Genomic DNA, 27,084 nt, shown 5'->3' on the forward strand with positions numbered 1-27,084 from the left:
CTGCCAACACTGGTAAATAGGCAATTTAATGTTAATATTTTATTAAAAATAAAATACTTAACCTTTTATTTTAACAAATTTTAAAAATGTTTTTGAATTAATTAAATATATATTTATATCTATACATCTATGTAATATTTTTATAAAAACATTTTTTTTCAATCATCAATTAAATAACATTTTATAATACATCAAATCTAATACTATATAAAATATTTATTAATAATTTATTTTATAACTGTTGTAATTTATGTTTTTTATTATAAATTAATTAATTAATAATAATTATTATTATTTACATTAGACTAATAATCTAATCTAATATCAATCAAGGTCATATTATTATTATTATTATTATTATTATTATTATATGTTAGTTTAGTTTAACATTTAAACAATTATTTTTATAATTAATTATTATTTATATATATTATATATATATTATATATATTTAATTTTTCGTTAATTTCTATTTAAATAATTAAAATTTATATAATATTCATAAATTTTTTTTTTGTAATTCATATAATAGTTAATCAAATAATAATAATAATTAATTAATTAATTAAATAAATTATTCAAATGGACGCCAATTACTTAAACAACAACATTAACAACAAAATATGTCTCATTTGTGGCGACAAATCAAATGGTGAATAATATTATTTTTGAAAATTAATAATAATTTATTTTTTATTAATAAAATAAAAATTAAATTAATATTTTTATATTATATATTTCTACAAACAATTAGGCTATCATTTCAATGCCATAACTTGCGAGTCGTGTAAATCATTTTTCAGGAGAAATGCATTAAAATATAAAGTTATTGGAAATTATTAGTTATTATTAATATTTTAATTTATTATATATAAAATATTATGTTTTTTTTATTTTAAATAATTAATTTTAATCATAGGATCGATACAAATGCTATTCGGGCGGCAATTGTATGATAACTGTTGACAATCGGATCAAATGCAAGAAATGCCGACTCGACCGGTGTTTTTCAGTCGGTATGAAAACTGTATGAAATATTTTTAACGAATAAATATAACTATTTTTCTTAATTGACTAATTAAACCAATTATTTACTAAAATAATAAATTTTTAAACATTTTTTCTCTGTCTCTCTGTCTCTCTGTCTCTCTGTCTCTCTGTCTCTCTGTCTCTCTGTCTCTCTGTCTCTCTGTCTCTCTGTCTCTCTGTCTCTCTGTCTCTCTGTCTCTCTGTCTCTCTGTCTCTCTGTCTCTCTGTCTCTCTGTCTCTCTGTCTCTCTGTCTCTCTGTCTCTCTGTCTCTCTGTCTCTCTGTCTCTCTGTCTCTCTGTCTCTCTGTCTCTCTGTCTGTCTCTCTCTGTCTCTCTCTCTCTCTCTCTGTCTCTCTGTCTCTCTCTCTCTGTCTCTCTCTCTCTCTCTCTCTCTCTCTCTCTCTCTCTCTCTCTCTCTGTCTCTCTGTCTCTCTCTCTCTCTCTCTCTCTCTCTCTCTCTCTCTCTCTCTCTGTCTCTCTGTCTCTCTGTCTGTCTCTCTCTCTCTCTCTCTCTTTCAAACAGAACTTATTCTTTAGTGAACAACAAAAACAATTGCGAAAACAAATTATTGAGAAAAATAAAAGACAACAGAAAAATGACATCTCTTTCGATGTCTCTAATTGTTGGTCACAACCGACTGAAACAAGTGATTGTTGTCCAGAATATACAATCACCAGTTCTTCCAGTTATTGTTCATCAGATGACAGAGTTGTTGATGTCGTCAGTGAACAGACAAACAGTGGACAACACAATGAGTTGTTATTATTGTCGACAGATGTGTCGGCCGTTGCCGCCGCCGCCACTTCTGTTGCTGTCGATGATGGCATCAATTCATCGATTGTCGGCCACTCGTCCTCATCATCACTGAGCACAGGGATCGTCGCCACCAATCAGTCTACGACTACAACTATTATGAAACCCATTACCGATTATAGCAATCAGTTTAACGAACTCGAGGCCAATAAGTTGACTGAACTGTTGGATGCCATGAAACTAATACAACAACAGGAAAAGTCCAGTATTTTTGTTGATACCGGAGCTACTGCTGCTGATGCCGTACCTAATCATTACAATATCAATGTTGTCGACAATTTTATGCAAGCATTTCGACTATTGATGGCTAATCTGAACAAAACAATGCCTAATATCATTAAAATGGCCAAACGTTTACAATGTTTTACTAATAATAAAACTAATAGCAGTTTAATCACAGAATCGGATCAATTAATTTTGTTAAAGTATTCACTATTCGAGATACATGTGCTCAGAAATATTCAATCATTTAACTACCAGGGTCAATATTGGACACAATGTATTGATGATAATGTAATTTTTGCTTAATAATGCTACTTTACTTTAATATTTTTATGTTGCTATTTTATATTTATGTTTTTTTTTAAATATTTATTTTTTTGTCTATTTATAGGACACTATCAATGGTGGCTTATATATCATATATCTGAGTGTAATGAAAAATCAGTCGATTATACCCCGGGATAAAAGTCCGTACGATAATCACGAAAAGTTTATCAATAATATGGGCTTAGACTGGGAATCGGATCCACTGATCGTTGATCTGGTATTTAATAAATTTAATTTAATTTATAAAAACTTTTGTTTAAACTAAACTTTTCTTATATAATAGTAATTTTGTCTTTTTTTGTATTGAAAATATTTATATACTGTATATACTGTAGTTAACAATAATAATACTATTGAATGCCAATCGACCGCAACTACAACATAAACAATTGATTAAGTATTATATAAAAAAAATATTTTTATACTAATTTTTGATTTTTTTTTAACAAATTGATTAGTAATTTCTATTTTATTTATTTTTTTTGTTGATATAAACTATATTAGACAACAACAGCTAACATATATCTATCTATTGAAACGTTATCTATCGATGAAATATAAGTCACAATTGCTATCCGATGCTAAAGTCAAACGACTTTTATCTAATTTATGTGAACTTAATATAATTAACGATAAAATATCAGTGGCTTCGCATAGATTTGATATCCAATTATTTCCGCCATTAGTTAGGGAAATACTATTTGATCGTTAATTTTACTAAAAATTATTGATTTTTAATATTAATTTAATTTTAATTTTATCAATTGATGATCATTCATGCATTTGATTATGGCGTTTATAAATATAATAATAATAAAATATTAATTTCTAAGTGTTAAAAAAAAGATTTTTTTTTTTAAATATAAATTATTATGTTATTATGTATTTTGTTTATTACTAATTTAATAATATAATAGTATAAAGACTTAATTATAAGTTTTTTAATAATTATTTTATAAACATATTTATAGATTTGATATCCAATTATTTCCGCCATTAGTTCGTGAAATATTATTTGATCGTTAATTGTAATAATAATTGTTAATTTTAATATTAACTAATAAATATAATCATAATAATAATAATATATAATTTAATGATTGATCGATTAGATTCATGTATTATTTGTATAATTTATAATCACTTTGCAAAAAAAATACAAACTATTTTCTAAAATTTATTATTATTATTATTATTATTATTAGGATTTTGTATTATTTTTTATATCAATAAATTAATAAATATTAATATATTTAAAGTTATTTATATTTAAAAAATAATATATATAAATTAATATATAATACTATATATATATAATAAATACTATATAAATTTTAATAAAATAACTAAGTATAATAATAATAATAATAATAATAATAATAATAATAATAATAATAATAATAATAATAATAATAATAATAATAATAATAATAATAATAATAATAATAATAATAATAATAATAATAATAATAATAATAATAATAATAATAATAATAATAATAATAATAATAATAATAATAATAATAATAATAATAATAATAATAATAATAATAATAATAATAATAATAATAATAATAATAATAATAATAATAATAATAATAATAATAATAATAATAATAATAATAATAATAATAATAATAATAATAATAATAATAATAATAATAATAATAATAATAATAATAATAATAATAATAATAATAATAATAATAATAATAATAATAATAATAATAATAATAATAATAATAATAATAATAATAATAATAATAATAATAATAATAATAATAATAATAATAATAATAATAATAATAATAATAATAATAATAATAATAATAATAATAATAATAATAATAATAATAATAATAATAATAATAATAATAATAATAATAATAATAATAATAATAATAATAATAATAATAATAATAATAATAATAATAATAATAATAATAATAATAATAATAATAATAATAATAATAATAATAATAATAATAATAATAATAATAATAATAATAATAATAATAATAATAATAATAATAATAATAATAATAATAATAATAATAATAATAATAATAATAATAATAATAATAATAATAATAATAATAATAATAATAATAATAATAATAATAATAATAATAATAATAATAATAATAATAATAATAATAATAATAATAATAATAATAATAATAATAATAATAATAATAATAATAATAATAATAATAATAATAATAATAATAATAATAATAATAATAATAATAATAATAATAATAATAATAATAATAATAATAATAATAATAATAATAATAATAATAATAATAATAATAATAATAATAATAATAATAATAATAATAATAATAATAATAATAATAATAATAATAATAATAATAATAATAATAATAATAATAATAATAATAATAATAATAATAATAATAATAATAATAATAATAATAATAATAATAATAATAATAATAATAATAATAATAATAATAATAATAATAATAATAATAATAATAATAATAATAATAATAATAATAATAATAATAATAATAATAATAATAATAATAATAATAATAATAATAATAATAATAATAATAATAATAATAATAATAATAATAATAATAATAATAATAATAATAATAATAATAATAATAATAATAATAATAATAATAATAATAATAATAATAATAATAATAATAATAATAATAATAATAATAATAATAATAATAATAATAATAATAATAATAATAATAATAATAATAATAATAATAATAATAATAATAATAATAATAATAATAATAATAATAATAATAATAATAATAATAATAATAATAATAATAATAATAATAATAATAATAATAATAATAATAATAATAATAATAATAATAATAATAATAATAATAATAATAATAATAATAATAATAATAATAATAATAATAATAATAATAATAATAATAATAATAATAATAATAATAATAATAATAATAATAATAATAATAATAATAATAATAATAATAATAATAATAATAAGAGAGGCACAGTGGTGTAGTGGTTAGTGTGTAGGGCTAGTAGAGTAATGGAGAGTAAGATCGTGAGTTCGAGCCCTGATGTGGAAAGCAATTTTTCTGAGAAAAAAAAAATTGTTTTAACTGTGCTTCCCGTCCCTGCCCAACCAACGCTGTTTAGGACGGCCAACTTAAGTAGTATGGGGAAAGCGGGGTGCTAAGTGAGGACGAGTTTCTGCCCGACCCGGGTATCGGTACTTCGGTATCGGTGCCCACCTGGGGGTACCCGCAAGGGTGCTCCCACCCGGGGGTGCCTGTAAAAAGGTGCCCCCACCCCGAAGGGACGTCCGCAAGGATGTCCCTTCACCCTTCGAGTAGTTACTCGTCCTCACACGCAATGGCCACTTTTGTTTCAAAAAAATAAAAATAAAAATCCTATTTCAACAAACACATGTTAGTGGTGAGAAATGGGTGGCAATAGACACATGTTAGTGTTGAGCTTTCTCTAGGGACCGGGACCCCGTAAAAAGGCCACAAAATATATAAATATGATTACACGTAGTCGTAGGAATAACGGGGGGTGTTCGGGAGGTACCCTCTCAAATAAATCCCGCGTTCAGCAGGTAGGCATTGACTGCTGTTCGTTAAGTATGCATCATATCCCACGCAGTGATGTGCTATGCGGGCAAAGCTGTGATGTAATGCGACCGCAGACTAGTCAACAAAATCAGACTAACCTCCAAAATGTTTCAGTTCAAGCTGGTTCTCAGCAACAACTGACCAATTTGGTTGACAAATCGCAAAAGCGCATGAGATGGACACATGAGATGAATACCTTGATAATGCGCGAATACTACAGATCAACTCGACTCGAAACAAATATGACTGATTACAGAAACCAAATATACTTAGCATTCAAACAAAAATATCCAGAACTAAATGTAACGGAACAAAGAATTGCAGACCAACGGCGATTCTTAGCAAAGAATAATAAAATATCCCCGATTGAATTACAAGAAATCAAACAACAAGTGGCACATGAACTATCATTAAATGAAACAACTGAATTAAATACCACAGTAGAAGTAGTGCCAGAAATAGAAGAGACACCTACAACAACAGATAACATAAACAATACAAATGATGAAATAAAAAGAATAACAGCAGAAAATGAACTAAAAACATCTTTAGAACAATATAAAGACTTTGAAATAGAATTCAGACCTAAATTACCAAAAATAAGAAGTGGCATTAAAACAAGATCTACTATAATAACGATAAATGATATACTTAAAGATTACATCGAAGAAAATATGTCGTTGAGCGCAATTAATACAATAACGTATTGTGCAGCAGTAGCAGTATCGAGACTCTTAGGCTACAAAATAGAACACATGTCTACAACAAAACCAAATCAAGAAAATGTAATACCTAAATGGCAAAAGCGAATAGATACACGGATAGAAGGGAAAAGAAAAATAATTGGAAGAATAACGCAAGTGTTAAATGGAATCAAATCAAAAAGACTTAACCAATCATTAAAAGATATATACCGATCATTACAGACAAAACCTGGAAAACCTGAATTTGAATCCATAATCCGAAATTACAACGACACATTAAAACAAACAGTTCAAGCACTATCACAAAGAATTAGAAGATATAAAATACAAAGCGAAAGACGAAAACAAAATACAATGTTCTATAATAACGAAAAAATGTTCTATAGAAATCAAAATAAAATAAATTCAAGCAATAATAACAATACACCACAAATAGATGAAATAGAAAACTACTGGAAAGAAATCTGGAGTAACCCAAAGGAATATAAAGAATCTAATTGGATAAATGATATTGAAGATGAAAATAAAAAAATACCACATATGACTTCAGTAAATATAATTAAAGATGACTTAACCGAAGCCCTCAATAAATCCCACAACTGGAAAAGCCCAGGACAAGACAAAATACAAAACTTCTGGTATAAACACTTTACAACAGTTCATCAACCAATGGCAATAGCAATGAATAAAATAATACAAACAGGACAAACCGATGACTTCCTCACTTCCGGAATAACATATCTACTCCCAAAAACAGAAAATACATCAGATCCCAGCAAATATAGACCAATCACTTGCCTAACAACAATGTATAAAATCCTAACATCCATAATATCAACAAAAATATATAATCATTTAAGTAACAACAACATAATAGCTGAAGAACAAAAAGGCTGTATAAAACACTCAATGGGTTGTAAAGAGCAATTAACAATAGACAATATCATAACAATAAGAGCTCGTCAAAAACATAGAAATCTTGAAATGGCATACATAGACTATAAGAAAGCATTCGATTCAGTCCCTCATAAATGGTTATTAAGAGTGTTAAAACTATATAAAATTGACAACACACTGATAAACACATTAGAAAATATGATGAAAAAATGGAATACTAAATTGTGTGTCAATACAAATAATGGAACAAAAATAAGTACAGAAATCAAAATAAATAGAGGAATATTTCAAGGAGATTCACTCAGTCCTCTGTGGTTCTGCTTAGCTATAAACCCACTGTCATCACTACTTAAAAAGCTAAAAGGCGTAAATCTAAAATCAAGTGATACAAAATATAATCTAACACATCTACTATATATGGACGACTTAAAACTATACGCCGAAAAAGAATCTGATTTAAATGCAATGCTAAAAACAACAGAAACTTTCTCCAATGATATAAATATGGAATTCGGATTAGATAAATGTGCTATAATGAAACTGAAAAAAGGAGTCTATTCTGAAAGAAATCAATACGAAACTGATAACGGATATATAAAGGCACTAGAAAATGGAGATATATATAAGTATTTAGGAATTAAGCAAATGCATAAATCTAAAATGACAGAAGTTAAAGAAGAAATAAAGAAAACATTAAACCAAAGAATAATAAAAATACTAAAATCTCAACTAAACTCAAACAACAAATTCAAAGCCATAAACACTTGGGCTATACCTGTACTGACATACTCGTTCGGAATAATAAAATGGAGTAAAACAGAACTTGAGACCATTGAAAGACATATAAGGCGACAACTTACAATGTTTGGACTACACCACCCTAGAAGTTCTGTAGCACGACTGTGTGTTAGTAGAAAGCATGGGGGTAGAGGGTTACTAAACATTGTAAGCCTTGAAGCCAAACAGCGAGAAGTGCTGAGAAAATACCATCAACAAAAATGCAATGTCTCAGAGCTCCACAAAATAACATCAACACTTGATTACAACTACACACCTCTAAATCTCAGCAATAATGAACATCAAATAGAAATACAAAATGAAAAAGAAAGGATTAACACATGGGCCTCAAAAGAACTCCACGGTAGATACAGAGCAGAACTCAACCAAACACACGTAGACGAAGAAATGTCTACAAAATGGTTGAAGTACGCCGGTCTTCATGGAGAGACAGAGGGGTTCATGATGGCAATACAAGATCGAGTGATTCCGACACGAAACCATCAGAAATACATCCAAAAGCTAAATATACCAACAGACAAGTGCAGGATGTGTCATATGGAGTCCGAAACAATAGAACATATACTAAACGGGTGTAAAGTACTCACAAACACCGAGTACCTAAGCCGTCACAACCAAGTAGCCAAAATCATACATCAGGAATTGGCAATAAGATTCGGACTAATCAAAGAACCATTACCATACTATAGATACGAGCCACAAAGTGTAATGGAAAGCAACAGAGCCAAGCTCTACTGGGATAAAGAAATAAGAACAGATAAGACTGTGGCCCACAACCGCCCAGATATAGTACTAGTAGACAAACATCAAGATAAGGCATACATAATAGACATAGCGGTCCCACTAACACACAAACTACAGGACACGCATAGTGAGAAACGCCGAAAATATACAGACTTGGCCTATGAGATCAATAAGATGTGGCGCATTAAGAAAGTTGAAATCATACCTATAATCCTGTCATCAATGGCCGTAATACCGAAAAATCTGGCCCTAAGTTTGGAATCACTGGAAATCAGAAAAACTAAGATCTATGAAATGCAAAAAGCAGTGATACTTCAGAGTTGTAGAACAGTCAGAAAAGTACTAGACTTGAGTTGAGTCTAACCAGTCGTGTCTCTGCCACCAAAAGTGGCCGACACAACTGTGATCACACCGGAACAACCGTGATATACAAAAATAATAATAATAATAATAATAATAATAATAATAATAATAATAATAATAATAATAATAATAATAATAATAATAATAATAATAATAATAATAATAATAATAATAATAATAATAATAATAATAATAATAATAATAATAATAATAATAATAATAATAATAATAATAATAATAATAATAATAATAATAATAATAATAATAATAATAATAATAATAATAATAATAATAATAATAATAATAATAATAATAATAATAATAATAATAATAATAATAATAATAATAATAATAATAATAATAATAATAATAATAATAATAATAATAATAATAATAATAATAATAATATAAAATTAACTATTCAACAGCAAACAAAAAATAGTTTACAAAACTGTTTAACTTAAGGTAATAATATTAATTAATAAATAATAAGTATAAAAAACAATTATATATTTATTTTTTTAAAAATAATATTAATATTTTTTTCTAATTTAGGATTTTTTTATTGCTATAAAACAACAACAAACAAACAAAAATAAATTATAAGTTATATTATTCAATACAATACAAGTAATATAAATTTATATATATATGATTTATAAATAATTAAACGATAATTAATGTATAAATATTTTTTTTAGATTATTAATTTAAACTATTTATTTTTTATTAAAAAATTTATTTTTTATTTTAAATAGTTTTTTACTATGTTATATATTTTTTTATTTATTTTAATTGATATTAAATAATTTTCTAATACATTAACGTTATTAACATACTGTATATGTAAATTATTATTATTTTTATATTCAATACATTATATTATATATATATACATATTGTTTATATTTGTTGCTAACCTAATATTTCATATAAAATATTATTATTATTATTATTATTAAAACAAAAAAATAATTAATTGTATTTTATTTCTATATATTTAGATATCTTTAATTAAAAAAAATAATTATAATGATAATTACAAAAAATTTCAAAATTTTTTTTGTTGGTATTTATGAAGTAGATTATAATTTAATATATAATAAATTAATTAATAATTACATTATATTAGATTACTATATTAGTGTACTAAACATACTTAAAGTACAGTATATGATACTAATAAAAATTTTAGTATTATTATTATTATTGTTATTATCATTACTTTAGTACAGTGTGTATAATTAAGTGCCACAAAAATGTATAGTTTTTTTTATATATATGGATATCAACAACAACAAAATCATGAGTTTTATTAAAAAAATTAATTATTGATAAAGCAATTAACACATAGTTTTTCATTTAAAAAAAATAAATAAATTAACGATTTGTTTTAAATGAAATATTTTTTTTGACAATTTTATATAACACAAGTCTCTCTCTCTCTCTCTCTCTCTCTCTCTCTCTCGCTATGTGTTTCTCTATCTAATCATATAACCAATAAATGTATGTATTTAACAGCAAAAATTAAGATAACATAACACACACACACATACACACACATACACACACATACACACACATACACACACATACACACACATACACACACATACACACACATACACACACACATACACACACATACACACACATACACACACATACACACACATACACACACATACACACACATACACACACATACACACACATACACACACATACACACACATACACACACATACATACACATACACACACACATACACACACATACACACACATACACACACTTACACACACATACACACACACATACACACACATACACACACATACACACACATACACACACACACACACAYACACACACACATACATACACATACATACACATACACACACATACACACACATACACACACACATACACACACAAAGACAGTGATTGTATAGTATAGTACTGTACGACACAAAATTGTTTAATAATAATTGCTGTCTAATTAAGTACATTACAGTATATATGATTAAAAATTGATTGCTACTTATATTTATTACATTACATAATACAGTATATGTATATATCATGTTATGTATTATTTAATACAGTATAAACAGTAATATAAAAAAACTGCAATTAAATATTTTGCTGTTGAAACAAGTGGTTTGAAGTATCAAAGTTTAAGTGCTAATAGACCGGGTATATAGTCAATCATTATATATTTGTTTGATACTGTTATATAGTGTATGTATGTATGTGTGTGTATGTGTATGTATGTGTGTGTATGTATGTGTATGTATGTGTATGTATATGTATGTATATGTATGTATGTGTATGTATGTGTATGTATGTGTATGTATGTGTATGTATGTGTGTGTATGTATATGTATGTGTGTGTATGTATGTGTATGTATATGTATGTATATGTATGTATGTGTATGTATGTGTATGTATGTGTGTGTATGTGTATGTATGTGTGTGTATGTGTATGTATGTGTATGTATGTGTATGTATGTGTGTGTATGTGTATGTATGTGTATGTATGTGTATGTATGTGTATGTATGTGTGTGTATGTGTATGTATGTGTGTGTATGTGTATGTATGTGTGTGTATGTGTATGTATGTGTATGTATGTGTATGTATGTGTATGTATGTGTATGTATGTGTGTGTATGTGTATGTATGTGTATGTATGTGTATGTATGTGTATGTATATGTGTGTGTATGTGTGTGTATGTGTATGTATGTGTGTGTATGTGTATGTATATGTATGTATGTGTATGTATGTGTATGTATGTGTGTGTATGTGTATGTATGTGTGTGTATGTGTATGTATGTGTGTGTATGTGTATGTATGTGTATGTATGTGTATGTATGTGTATGTATGTGTATGTATGTGTGTGTATGTGTATGTATGTGTATGTATGTGTATGTATGTGTATGTATGTGTATGTATATGTGTGTGTATGTGTGTGTATGTGTATGTATGTGTATGTATGTGTATGTATGTGTATGTATGTGTATGTATGTGTGTGTATGTGTATGTATGTGTATGTATGTGTATGTATGTGTATGTATATGTGTGTGTGTGTGTATGTGTATGTGTGTGCGAGAGAGAGAGAGAGAGAGAGAGAGGGTATATTACAAGTTGTTACATAATATTATATAATTACTACCAGTGCTCACCACTTATACAACAATACAACAGTATATATCGTATATATAAATAGGGAAACACTTATTATTAATTTTTTATATAAAATTATTATTATTAATAACAATAATAACAATTAGTACATAAATTAAATAAATAATACTAAAATCTTGTGACAAATACTAAGCAAATAAATAACTAAATAAATAACTTTAAAACATTTGATTACTACTGTATATTATATTAGTGAATTAAAAGTGTTTAGTAGTTAAAATTTAGTGTATAATTTTTTTTTAAAAAATTTAACTAGACACATTTATTATTTTTGAAAAATATTATATTGATAATTTTGAGAATAATTAATAAATGTAAAAAATTGTTTTTTTAATTAGTGTTATTGTTTCAAAAAAAAAAACAAACAAACAAATAAATATATGATAATAACAACAATTTTATTAATTATATATATATATATATATATACTGTACATATATTTAAGTAATTTATTACTAATAAATTAATAATTATTTTTTGTTAAATTTTATTGTTAAAATTACTATTAATATATTTGGTTATTTACCTTGTTACTACTACTACTACTACTACTACTACTACTATTAATATTACTATTAATATAAAATGTAAAAATGCCAAATAGTCATAAACATCATAATAATAATATTAATAATAATACTAAACAAATTAAAATTTGTTGGATATGTGGCGATAAAGCGACAGGTAATCCAAATAAAAAAAATTTATAATTAATAAAAATTTATAATTTCAAAAATTAACAAAATCTATAACTAATAATAATTATTATTATTTAAAAAAAAAACTAATAAAGGCTTTCATTTTGATGCCATGAGCTGTGAGTCTTGTAAATCATTTTTTCGTCGAAATGCACTTAAAAGTCGAGTAATTATTATTATTAATTATTAATTATTAATTATTATTATTATTATTATTATTATTATTATTATTATTATTATTATTATTATTATTATTAATTATTATTAATTATTAATTATTAATTATTAATTATTAATTATTATTAATTATTAATTATTAATTATTAATTATTAATTATTAATTATTAATTATTAATTATTAATTATTAATTATTAATTATTAATTATTAATTATTAATTATTAATTATTAATTATTAATTATTATTATTATTATTATTATTATTAATTATTATTATTATTATTATTAATTATTATTATTATTTATTTTTAATAATAATAATTATTATACTATTATTAATATTAATATAATTAAAATTTAATTAATTATTTATTTTTAATAATAATAATTATTATACTATTATTAATATTAATATAATTAAAATTTAATTAATTATTTATTTTTAATAATAATAATTTATACTATTATTAATATTAATATAATTAAAATTTAATTAATTATTTATTTTTAATAATAATAATTATTATACTATTATTAATATTAATATAATTAAAATTTAATTAATTATTTATTTTTAATAATAATAATTTATACTATTATTAATATTAATATAATTAAAATTTAATTAATTAATTATAAACAAAAAACAAAATTTCAATTTCAAGGATCAATTCAAATGCTATTTGGGCGGCAACTGTGCCATCGATGTCCACAATCGGACCTTTTGCAAGAAGTGTCGACTCGACAAATGCTTTGACGTCGGAATGAAAAGTGTAACTAAAAAATAAATATTAATAATAATAACTAAATACTAACTAAATATTAATTAAATAATAATAACTAAATAAAAACTAAATAATAACTAATTACTAATTAAATAATAACTAAATAATAAATATATAATAACTAAATACTAACTAAATACTAATTAAATACTAACTAAATATTAATTAAATACTAACTAAATACTAATTAAATATTAATTAAATACTAATAACTAAATAATAATAATAATAATAATAATAATAATAATGATAATAATTTTTAATATAAATTAATTGATGTCTTAATTTGCTAGACATTCATCTACAATGAAGAACAAAAACGGATGAGACGGGCAATCATTGATGAAAACCGATTGCGAAGACAACAGAACAAAGACGAAAGTCGTGGCCTACATATGGTCTGGCAATCGGCGGCGTCGGCGGCGGCTAACCATCGCAACTGTTGTCCACTGATGACTATATCTTCTTCATCGTCATCAACATCATCAACAACACCACTGTCATCGTCGCCGATGACAACAACTCAGCCGTTAAACGACAACAACAACAACAACAACAACAACAACAGTTGCGATCATTCGCTGGATTTTATCGACGAACTAATAGACAATACATACGATACGGAAGCAATTAATGCCGAAATCGGTCGAATCGAGTCCTATATTACCGACAATCATACCACTCATGTATGCCAATCGGTCTACAAACGAGTGGATCGTTTGGAGACCACTGTTCAGCCAATACTGAGACCAATCCAGGACTATAGCAATCAATTGACCGAAACTGAAGGCCAGAAACTGACGGAATTGTTTCATGCAATCGGTTTCCTAACCCATCGGCGGCCGCCCGGCGACCAAATCGACGGCCAATTGATGGCCAAAAGCTATTTGGAAGCGTCGAGTGTTTTGCATTTGAGTAGCGAAACCGAAATCCGGGATTTGGTTAAAATGTCCAAACATTTCAATGCATTTCAATCGGTTTGCGAATCGGATCAAATAGTTTTGATAAAATATGCCTCACTTGAGATAATCATCAATCGTATGGTTTTGAAGTTTAATTTTGAACGCCAGTACTGGGATATAATTACGGTTAGTGCTAACTGTCCCATACTAACTGTCCCTTCCTAACTGTTCCTGCTAACTGTTCATCCTAACTAGTCCTACTAACTGTCCATCATAACTGTTTATTCCTAACTATCCCTACTAACTGTCCATCATAACTGTGCATCCTAACTATCCCTACTAACTGTCCATTCTAACTGTCTATCCTAACTGTCCCCTGCTAACTCTCCCTGCTAACTGTCCCATCCTAACTGTCCCATCCTAACTGTCCCATCCTAACTATCCCATCCTAACTGTCCCATCCTAACTGTCCCATCCTAACTGCCCACTTAAACCATAACTGTTTAATTCCAATATATATATATATAGGATGACCATCTATCGCATCTGGTTAAGCTAGAGCTGCTTAAATCGGGTAATACATATACAAATCATAAAAGATTTTTAGACAATATGGGAACGGAATGGGATTCGGATCCAGTTATCATTGATCTGGTATGTCATATATCATATAAAGTAGATGTCTTATACAGTATATTGTTGTCCATTTTTTTAAACAAAAAAAACTGATTTCCCCAATAAATCAATCAATTTCTAGTTAACAGCTATACTATTGTTTAATCCGGAGCGACCAAAACTCAAGGACAAGGAGCTAATCAAGTAAGTCATAGACATTTTGATTATCATATCTAACTATCCGTCCTCTATCTGTCTCTCTATCTGTCTCTCTATCTGTCTCTCTCTGTCTCTCTCTCTCTGTCTCTCTCTCTATCTCTATCTCTATCTCTATCTCTATCTCTATCTCTATCTCTATCTCTATCTCTATCTCTATCTCTATCTCTATCTCTATCTCTATCTGTCTATCTATCTGTCTATCTATCTGTCTATCTATCTGTCTCTCTATCTGTTTCTCTATCCATCCTCTCTCTCTCTCTTTCTGTCTCTCTCTCTGTCTCTCTCTCTGTCTCTCTCTATCTCTATCTGTCTCTCTATCTGTCTCTCTATCTGTCTCTCTCTCTCTCTCTCTCTCTCTCTCTCTCTCTCTCTCTCTCTCTCTCTCTCTCTCTCTCTCTCTCTCTCTCTCTCTCTCTCTCTCTCTCTCTCTATGCTTCTCCTACTCCTATAGACTGGAACAGCAGACATACATGTATTTACTTCAACGATATCTACTGTTGAGGTATCGATCGGATAGTGAATCTAAATCTAAATTCTTGAGATTATTGAATCATTTGACTGATCTAAACATATTGGATGAAATAATTGTCATCAACTGTTCCCAAATGGATATGACTCGGTTACCATTGATGAAAGAGATATGCGATCGGCTATGATCTCGGGTCCACCTGATAGGAGGTGGGGGGTGGGGTCAGAGGATAGGGAGGAGGTTTGGTTTTGTTGATTAGGACATACCTAATTAAATTAATAAAACAATTAAAATAAAATATAAAATAAAATTATAATTAAAAGAAAAAATTAAATAATATAAATATATATATTATAAATGTATTATTAAATAATTTTTAAAAAATAAATTTATAACAATTTAAAAAAACATTTTTTTTTATTTTGTTTGTTTATTAAACATATGATTAAATAAATGTTTAATTAATTAATTAATTAATTTTAAGTAAATTAATTATATTAAAAATGGACAACTTTTGTTTACAGAATTTTTTTTATTTATATTATAAAAAAACATACATGTAATTAATTATTTTTTTACAATTTATTTAATAAATTAATTACGATATTTATTAATTAGGTTTATATATATTATATACCAGTATATATACTGTATATATATATATAATGTAAACATCATATATATATTTTTTTTGTTATTATATTTTAATATAATTTAATTTGTTATTAATTAATTAACCAAAATTTTTTAATTTATTATCAATAACTATTGTATATCATTATTATACTGTTTACACTGTTTTGTGTGTGTATATATATATACTGTATATATAATCACCTAATTGCTATCAATTATTATTATACAGTATAATCAAATAGATAGATAAATATTTTTTTTAAAATAAACATGGAAGTTTAATATATTAATTTAATAAAGTTAAAACTAAAATTAAAAAAAAATAATTTTAAATAATAAAATAAAAAACTTAACGTACAGTATATACAGTATATATATATATATATATATATATATATATTGTGTATATAATATAAAAATAATAATAACATAATGAATGTCAATAATAATAATAATAATAATAATATAAATTTATTAAATTGTTTAGTTTGTGGCGACAAAGCTATCGGTATTTATCGGACAAAAAAATAATTTTATTAATTTATTATTTTTTAAAAATTATTTTTTAATCATTTTTTAGGTAAAAATTTTAATGTCGTTTCATGTGTTTCATGTAAAACAATATTCAGAAGGAATGCCAACTTATATAAGGTTTTTATTTATATATATATATATAGATTGATATAAATTTTTTAAATTTTTTTTAAATATTAAGACATTTAAATGCAATTTTGACGACAACTGTACTATTGATGTCAAACGTAGAAAGTTTTGTAAGAAATGTCGACTAAAAAAATGTTTTGCCGTCGGAATGAAAAAAAGTTTTGTTAATTAAGATAAACAAAAATATTTTTATTTTTTTAATTAATTTATTTTCATTATTATTATTATTATAGGAGTATATACTCAGCGATGATCAGAAAAAGTTTAGATATTGTCTAATACAGGAAAACAGTAGGCGACAAAAACTTGATACCAGTGCTCAACCATTGATTAACAAAGAACCGGTAGTTTTGAACAGTTATACAATTACTACTACTAATACTACTACCGATACTAGAGTTTTATTATCAGATAATACAATAGATAATAATAATTATAACAATTATCAAGTACTGTCCGATAGGACAGCCGCCTATAGTAATCTAATGGACATACAGTTTATCATAAAATCGATGGACAACCAGATAATGTCGGAAAACAACTGTTGGTTCAATGATAGAGAAGTCTATCGACTCAATGAACTAACAAATGTCTTAAATATCAGTCGACAACAACAACAACGACAACAATCAATGATTACATCCGACTATCAAATAGATATTATCAATAGGTTTACCACTAATGCAATTACGGGTACAGTTGTCAGCCGTTTGTTTGCCATATACTTGGAACAGATGGTCAAACAATTGGTCCAACAATTAGGTGGCAGTGGTGGTGGTGGTGGTGATGATGATGATGATGATGATGATGATGATGGACACCCTATGTTATCAACGTTTGGCCAGTTATGCGATAGCGACCAGATTTTGTTGATTAAATACGGATCAATTGAAATATGTTTTTTACGATCAGTTATCAATTATAACTTTTCTCATGAATATTGGACACTAATTTTGGTAATTATTTTTTGCATATATATTACAGTAATATTAAACAATAATATTTTTTCTAACTAATTATTAATTAATATATATATATATATATATATATTTATATTAAAATTTATTTTTTGTTTGTTTGTTTTATTAGGATATTGAAAATTCTGTATTATTTAATATTGATTTATTGCGCAAATATAAGAAAAATACTTATAATTATCATAAAATATTTTTACAAAAAATATCTATAGACTGGGATAGAGATAAAACTGTTATTGATTTGGTATTTAATTTATATATAATTATATATATATATATATATATATAATCTATTATTTTATATAATAAAAAATAAATATTTTATTTTATTTATTGATTTACTTATGTAAATATATATATAATAGCTAACAGCAATCATACTGTTTAATGCAAAACGCCCTGAGCTATCACATAGAGAAGCTATAAAGTAATGATAACTATTGATATATATTTTTTAAATAAAAATTAGTATTTAAAAAAAACAATAATTAATTTTCCTCTCAAAAAAAATAGATACTATCGCTACCTATATATATACATTTATTGGCAAAATATTTGCGCCTAAAATACCGGACATCGGATTTTCATCAAAAATTATTGCGATTATTAAACTGTTTGGTAGACTTGGAGCTAATGAATGATATGATTGCCGGCAATCTCTTAGATGCCGATCCCGAGAGACGGGTTGCCATTGATGAACGAAATTTGTAGCCGAAAATATCAGCCGATAAATCAATCAATCAATTAAAACAAATAATAATTATTAATTAATTAATTTTAAAATACAAACAAAAATCAATTTAAAAAATCATTATTATAAAAGTAGTACATATTATATGACTTAACTTTATATATACAATATATATATATGATTAAAATGCTAATTAAAATAGAAATATTTTAAAACAGTTATATAAGTATTTATATATTTAAAATAAAAATTTTTATTTTTTGTAGTGTTTGTATAGTTTAAATAACAATTTTTTTATTATACAATTAATTAGAAATATGTTATAAATTTTTTAATAATAATAATAATAATAATAATAATAGATTAAATTTAATTCAAAATAATTTGTAAAACTGTTTTTATATTATTTTTTTTTTTAAAAACATTATCTATATTTTTGTATTTTATGTTTAAAAACAATTATATATATACTGTCATATAATAATATCAGTTTTAGTAAATTACCTGATAAAATCAAATATAAAATTATTAAATTTAAAAAAAAAACAAATATGTTAAATTTATATATATATACATATACTGTATATATTAATGGTATTAATACTGTAATTAAAATGGTATTAATAGAAATAGTTTACACACTGTAATGTATATTATGTAGTATAGAGTGACCAATAAATATTTTTAGATAACTATACTGTATATATATATATATATATATATATATATATATATATATATATTATGGTAATATTAATTAATATAATATTTATTAATTTTCATTGACAATTTTGATTGATAATTATTTATTTATATGTAATTTTCATGTACAATATATTATTGTAATTATATAAATAATATATAATTAAATTTTAAATTATTTGTCTTACTATATATATATATATATATATATATATATATATATTTAAAAACTCAAAATAAGAAAATTTAAATACTATTTAGGTGTCATTATAATTATTATTTTTTTAATTTCATATAATAATTATATTTTAATTTATTTATTGATAATTAAAAAAAATCTAATATAAATTTTTTATTTTGAGTTAATAATAGCAGCAGCAATAATAATAATAATAATAATAACCAAATATTAAAATTTATTTAGTTATACTATTTTTTTAATAGGATTTTTTTACAAACAAACAAAATGAAATTGAAATTAAATTTTTTAATTAACATTTTTTTGATTATATTATTATTTATTATATTAATTGATGTCAATTGTTATAATATTACTAATCGTGCTAATAATATACAAGGTAATAATAATAATAATAATAATAGTATAAATAATAATGGTGATGATGGTAGACATGGAGGTAAGYTAAATRACCCAACCCYCCCATATGATCTAAACCCCCTAATCTACCTTGAAATTTACCTGAATCATTTAGTTGCTGCTGGACAACAATACAATGGAGGACAGGGAGGACAGGTTGGACATGGAGGTAGGCTATTATGCTGGAGCTAATAATAATAATAATAATAATTAACTATAAAAACAACTATTTTATTTAATTTAGTCATACATATTTAAAAATTATGATATAATTTGTTAATTTTTGTAAATTTATATATTTTTTTTATTATTATGCCTGGATCATTTATTATTATTATTATTATCATCATCATCAAGTACTAAATGTTGGTATTAATATCAATGGTATATTAAATAGTAATGGTATAGCTAATGGAAATTCACCGTCAATTAATAGTGAAAACAAAGTATATAATTAATTATTTATTAATTAATAAATTTAACTAGATAACTAATGCATTATTATTTTACTTATATATATATATATATTAGTAATATTAATTAATAGTCTCAATTTAATTTTAACTATTAGATTAATAATCATGTATATGGAGGACATGGAGGTAGGCAAATATATTGATTATAATAATAATAATAATAATAATAATAATAATAGGTAAAGGGGATACAAATTAACTATTAAAAAACTTTTTTAAAATAATTATATACAGCAAATTAATTTATTATATATTTATTATTTTTTTTGTTTAAAAATTTATATCCAAGTAATAAATACTGGTATTAATATCAATGGTATATTAAATGGTAATGGTATAGCTAATGGAAATTCACAATCAATTAATAGTGGAAATATAGTATATAATTAATTATATATATAATTAAAATAAATTTATCTAAATAACTAATGCATTATTATTTTACTATAATATTTTATTATAATAATTAATAATCTCAATTTAATTTTAACTATTAGATTAATAATCATAAAAATGGTATACATGGAGGTTATAGAGGTTATGGAGGTTATGGAGGACATAAAGGACATGGAGGTAGACAAATATATTGATTATAATAGTAATAGTAATAGTAATAGTAATAGTAATAGTAATAGTAATAGTAATAGTAATAGTAATAGTAATAGTAATAGTAATAGTAATAGTAATAGTAATAGTAATAGTAATAGTAATAGTAATAGTAATAGTAATAGTAATAGTAATAGTAATAGTAATAGTAATAGTAATAGTAATAGTAATAGTAATAGTAATAGTAATAGTAATAGTAATAGTAATAGTAATAGTAATAGTAATAGTAATAGTAATAGTAATAGTAATAGTAATAGTAATAGTAATAGTAATAGTAATAGTAATAGTAATAGTAATAGTAATAGTAATAGTAATAGTAATAGTAATAGTAATAGTAATAGTAATAGTAATAGTAATAGTAATAGTAATAGTAATAGTAATAGTAATAGTAATAGTAATAGTAATAGTAATAGTAATAGTAATAGTAATAGTAATAGTAATAGTAATAGTAATAGTAATAGTAATAGTAATAGTAATAGTAATAGTAATAGTAATAGTAATAGTAATAGTAATAGTAATAGTAATAGTAATAGTAATAGTAATAGTAATAGTAATAGTAATAGTAATAGTAATAGTAATAGTAATAGTAATAGTAATAGTAATAGTAATAGTAATAGTAATAGTAATAGTAATAGTAATAGTAATAGTAATAGTAATAGTAATAGTAATAATAATAGTAATAAATAGATAAATGGTACACTAATTTAATAACAATAATTATATACAGCAAATTAATTTATTATATAAATAATAATTTTAATTAAGTTTAATATTTGTTTGTTTATTTTTAATCAACATTTTTATTTATTGATTTTTTAAAAATAAATAAATTATTATATAGTTTTTATAATTTTTTAAAATAATCATTTAATTGTTTTGTTTTTTTTTTAAATTTATACCCAAGTAATAAATACTGGTATTAATATCAATGGTATATTAAATGGTAATGGTATAGCTAATGGAAATTCGCCGTCAATTAATAGTGGAAATATATTATATAATTTATTTAATTTACCCCCCGGGTGGGGGTGAGTGGGGGCTTATAAAACATAATATTTTTTAACCCCACCTCCAAAAAAAATTAATTTAATTTAATTGTTTGTTTTGTGTTTTGATAGTAATCTATATCTAAATATCTAATTAATTATTGTTTTTTTAAAACATAAGATACAGTACATGTAATACTAATACAAATGTATTTATAATTTTTTTTATTATTTCAATTAAATCAATAAATGTTTTTATTTTTTGTTTAAATAAGTTTTTGTCATAATTTTTTTTATAAAAAAATATATTTATATATTAATTTTGTTGATAAATTGTAAAAAAATTTATATTAAATAAAAATTTAATAAACAGTATATTTATATATTATTTTAGCTTTACATTTTTACAAAAAAAAATATCTAGTATTTTACAAAAATATTAAATATTATTATTTTGTTTATTAATTAATATATTTTAAGTACTAATTTAGTACACAATTATTAATACTTTATATTATTTTTAATGTACTTAATGTACTCAATGTACTCTCAATAGTTTCATGCATTTAATTTTAATCAATTTATTAAATAAGATAATAAATATATCAATAAATACATATAAATATATATATATATTATGTTTTAAATCCTACCAATGTTTAGTACATTTAAAATTTCAAATAATATTTTTGGTTATTAATATATATATATATATAACAATTTAATATTAAATTAATAAAATACAATTCACAATTTGTAACTATTATTTTTATTTTATTTTTTTCAAAAAATGTTGTAATTATTAGTTTTTTTCAATAATTTTATTAATAATTTTTTATTATTTTGTTGTTCAACAACAACAACAACAACAAAATGTTTAAAAACAAATTATGTATTGTTTGTAGTGATAGAGCCAGTGGTAAAAACTTTTTGTTTTAAAAAAAAAAAATTATTTTTTACTTTTATTATTATTAATAATAATATTTTTTTTCAAATAACTAATAATAATTATAGTTAATTATTATTTATTTTTTTAAAAATTTATTATTTAATTAATTTCTAGGATTTAATTTCAATGCCATAACATGTGAGTCTTGTAAAGCATTTTTCCGTAGAAATGCCCACAAATTTAATGTAATTATTGTTTTGATTTTTTTTGTTCAATAAAATTAATTAATTTTAATTAAATATTTTTAGTTATACTACTACTACTATTACTAGTAATAGTAATTAATTTACTAAAATAAATCTATTATTATTTTTTGTTTGTTTAATTTAATAGTTGTTGAAATGTTTTAGAGGACAGTCGTGTCCACCGATATGTATAGCCAATCGTAAGTCATGTAAAAAATGTCGACTAAATCGGTGTTTGGCTTCCGGTATGAGAACCGTATGTTTTTATTTTATTTTTAAAAATCTCTTAAATAATTATAAATAATTTCATTACTAATAAAAAAAACATAAATACTTATTAATAAAAAAAATAATTAAGAATATATATACAAATATATAGAAATTATATTTTTATTTTATTATTTATTTATTTATTATTATTATTATTATTATTATATAATACGTAAGGAATTAATTCTTACGGAAAATGAACGAATAGTCCGGAAGAATAAGATTCTGGAAAATCAAAGACAAAGACAACGACTGATCCAAGAGTTGTCACTAATAGCTGAGATCACGACAACAACAACAACAACAACTACTACTACTACTACTACTACTACTAATAATAATAATAATAATAATATTGAGGACATACCTAAAAATAATAATAATAATAATAATAATACCGATAATAACAATACAATGGTTATTGTATGCGATTATATGATAATACCATTTCATCGGACAATACAAATGTCATCCTTAAGTAAACTAGATTTTAATGATCGGGAAATCAGTCGACTTCGGGAACTACTCGATGCATCCAAAATACTGGACGACAATAATAGGTCAGTCCCGCCATCACCGTCACCGACAACAACAACAACAACAACCAACTGTCGATATGTTAGCCAATTTGACGACATGTTACGTGTAATGTCCCTGAAATGCGATTACGATATCAAACAGATTGTAAAAATGACTAAACAATTGCAACCGTTTAGTAGACTAAGCGAATCGGATAAGCTATCGCTGATTAAGTACTCGGCCATTGAGATACTGACCCTAAGGATTGTACCCAATATTGATACCCAAACAGAGTACTGGACTGTGAGGACAGTTAGTTTTATTTTTATTTATTTTTTTTTATATTTTTTTAAGTATCCATTCAATAGTATTAATATTTATTGATTGTATTGTATCTGTATTTTCTAATAATAATAATAATAGGATAGCGATACAGTGTCTATGATATATATTCATCAATTAAGACAATGTAAACGCAATTATTATGAAAATTTTTGGCAATTTTATCATATGATAGCACCGGTATGGCACAGGGATATGGTTATCATTGATCTGGTAAGTGAGTGGGTATTGAATAACAATTTTAAAAAATTTAGTTTATTATATACATAAATATAAAGTATTATTTTATGATTTTTTTTAAAAATTTAATGTATTAGTTAACAGCTATACTATTGTTTGACGCCAATAGACCTGAGCTTAAGCACCGGGAGTATATCATGTATGTGTATGTGTATGTGTATGTGTATGTGTATGTGTATGTGTATGTGTATGTGTATGTGTATGTGTATGTGTATGTGTATGTGTATGTGTATGTGTATGTGTATGTGTATGTGTATGTGTATGTGTAAATTACTGTATATACTATATTATAGATATTTTTAAACATTTATATATCATTTAATATCATATATTGAATATATATAGACTTCAGCAACAGATATACATGTTTTTATTGCAACGATATCTATACATCAGATGCCGTACGGAAAGGGAGGCAAACATACAGTTTGTACGTCTATTGAATAGTTTGCATCACTTGCATACTGTCGATGAAAAAGTTGCACTCAATTGGCTGGAAGGCGATCCCCGACTGGTCCTACCATTGCTTCGGGAGATTAGTCAACGAAACTAAAAAAAAACAATTAATAAAAAAAATTTCAACATATAATGTATATAATGATTATTATTTAAAAAAAAAAATCAAATTTGAATTTACAAATTATATATTCAAAACATATATACATTTACTTATTATTGTATTAATTAAAAAAAACAAATTTAAAAATATAATAATAATAAAAATTTAAAGTGAATCCAATAAATCGATAATTAAATTTATATATATATATATATTATATACTAATTAAATATATTATAATGTTTATTTTTTTAATTATATACAATAAATATGTTTATAAAATAATTATTTAAAAAATTATAATTAAACTTTTATACTATCTATAAATATATTATTAAATTAGTAATAAACAAAATACATAATAATTTATATTATTTTTAAAAAATTTATTACATAGAATTAAATATTTTATTATTATTATTATTATATTTATACAAACCATATTCAAATGTATGAATCAATTAATTAATAAAATTAAATTTCAATTAATATTAAAAATTATTAATAATAATAATTACAATTAACGATCAAATAGTATTTCCCTAACTAATGGCGGAAATAATTGGACATCTAATGTATGTAAAGCAAGTGATATTTTATGGCTAATTATATTAAGTTCACATAAATTAGATAAAAGTCGATTGACTTTAGCATCGGATAGCAATTGGGACTTATATTTCATCGATAGATAACGTTTCAATAGATAGATATATGTTAGCTGTTGTTGTCTTATTATAGTATTTATCCAAACAAACAAAAAAATTAAATAAAAAATATAAATTACTAATATAATTGTTAAAATTCAAAATTATCTACTTATCTGCCAGCGGTCGATTGGCATTCAATAGTATTATTATTGTTAACTTTAATATAATTTTTTTTTAAAAAAAAAGTTAACAATAATCCATAAAACTAAAATTAAATTTATGTATTTCCTTTAAAAATAAATATTAATTTAATTTTAATACCAAATCAATGATCAGTGGATCCGATTCCCAGTCTAAGCCCATATTATTGATAAACCTTTCGTGATTATCGTACGGACTTTTATCCCGGGGTATAATCGACTGATT

General features: G+C 23.1%; 2 protein-coding genes and 1 long non-coding RNA gene across 4 annotated transcripts; all 3 read left to right on the plus strand.

Annotated features, from left to right (window-relative positions):
• Positions 1-294: 294 nt before the first annotated feature.
• On the plus strand, positions 295-16,848 carry LOC128954234 (nuclear hormone receptor HR96-like). Of its 2 annotated transcripts, XM_054299810.1 has the most exons (11): positions 295-333; positions 533-652; positions 755-825; positions 920-1,027; positions 1,553-2,356; positions 2,457-2,609; positions 14,288-14,395; positions 14,701-15,495; positions 15,838-15,963; positions 16,067-16,128; positions 16,595-16,848. In XM_054299810.1, exons 2-11 carry the CDS (start codon positions 583-585, stop codon positions 16,797-16,799), a joined length of 2,502 nt encoding a protein of 833 aa, XP_054155785.1. In that variant the 5' UTR covers positions 295-333; positions 533-582; the 3' UTR covers positions 16,800-16,848. The 2 variants fall into 2 exon arrangements, with proteins under 2 accessions (XP_054155785.1, XP_054155786.1); XM_054299811.1 differs by lacking the exons at positions 295-333; positions 533-652 and having other exon boundaries at positions 792-842.
• A 4,148-nt stretch (positions 16,849-20,996) lies between these two features.
• On the plus strand, positions 20,997-22,943 carry LOC128954268 (uncharacterized). The gene is made up of 6 exons (XR_008484482.1): positions 20,997-21,048; positions 21,237-21,325; positions 21,451-21,481; positions 21,645-21,733; positions 21,853-21,928; positions 22,866-22,943. It is a non-coding gene; the product is annotated as an uncharacterized LOC128954268 (long non-coding RNA).
• Positions 22,944-23,823: 880 nt separating this feature from the next.
• LOC128954345 (GATA zinc finger domain-containing protein 12-like) lies at positions 23,824-26,005 on the plus strand. The gene is made up of 7 exons (XM_054299920.1): positions 23,824-23,866; positions 24,011-24,081; positions 24,230-24,337; positions 24,529-25,182; positions 25,294-25,425; positions 25,530-25,591; positions 25,798-26,005. Exons 3-7 carry the CDS (start codon positions 24,329-24,331, stop codon positions 26,003-26,005), a joined length of 1,065 nt encoding a protein of 354 aa, XP_054155895.1. The 5' UTR covers positions 23,824-23,866; positions 24,011-24,081; positions 24,230-24,328.
• The last annotated feature ends 1,079 nt before the right edge of the window (positions 26,006-27,084 follow it).

Source organism: Oppia nitens, unplaced genomic scaffold, assembly GCF_028296485.1.
Source record: "Oppia nitens isolate AA-2021 unplaced genomic scaffold, nextdenovo-longstitch-racon4-pilon3 scaffold26_pilon_pilon_pilon, whole genome shotgun sequence".
Lineage (NCBI taxonomy): Eukaryota > Metazoa > Arthropoda > Arachnida > Sarcoptiformes > Oppiidae > Oppia > Oppia nitens.

What these genes read in the sequence shown, in the direction of transcription:
- LOC128954234 (XM_054299810.1), top strand. Translation starts at nt 583, where the DNA reads ATGGACGCCAATTACTTAAACAACAACATTAACAACAAAATATGTCTC. An exon ending in GAAATGCATTAAAATATAAA is followed by an intron (nt 826 to 919) that starts GTTATTGGAAAT and finishes TTTTAATCATAG; the next exon opens with GATCGATACAAATGCTATTC. An exon ending in ATCCACTGATCGTTGATCTG is followed by an intron (nt 2,610 to 14,287) that starts GTATTTAATAAA and finishes TTCAATTTCAAG; the next exon opens with GATCAATTCAAATGCTATTT.
- LOC128954345 (XM_054299920.1), top strand. An exon ending in ATATGGTTATCATTGATCTG is followed by an intron (nt 25,426 to 25,529) that starts GTAAGTGAGTGG and finishes TTAATGTATTAG; the next exon opens with TTAACAGCTATACTATTGTT. An exon ending in AAGCACCGGGAGTATATCAT is followed by an intron (nt 25,592 to 25,797) that starts GTATGTGTATGT and finishes GAATATATATAG; the next exon opens with ACTTCAGCAACAGATATACA.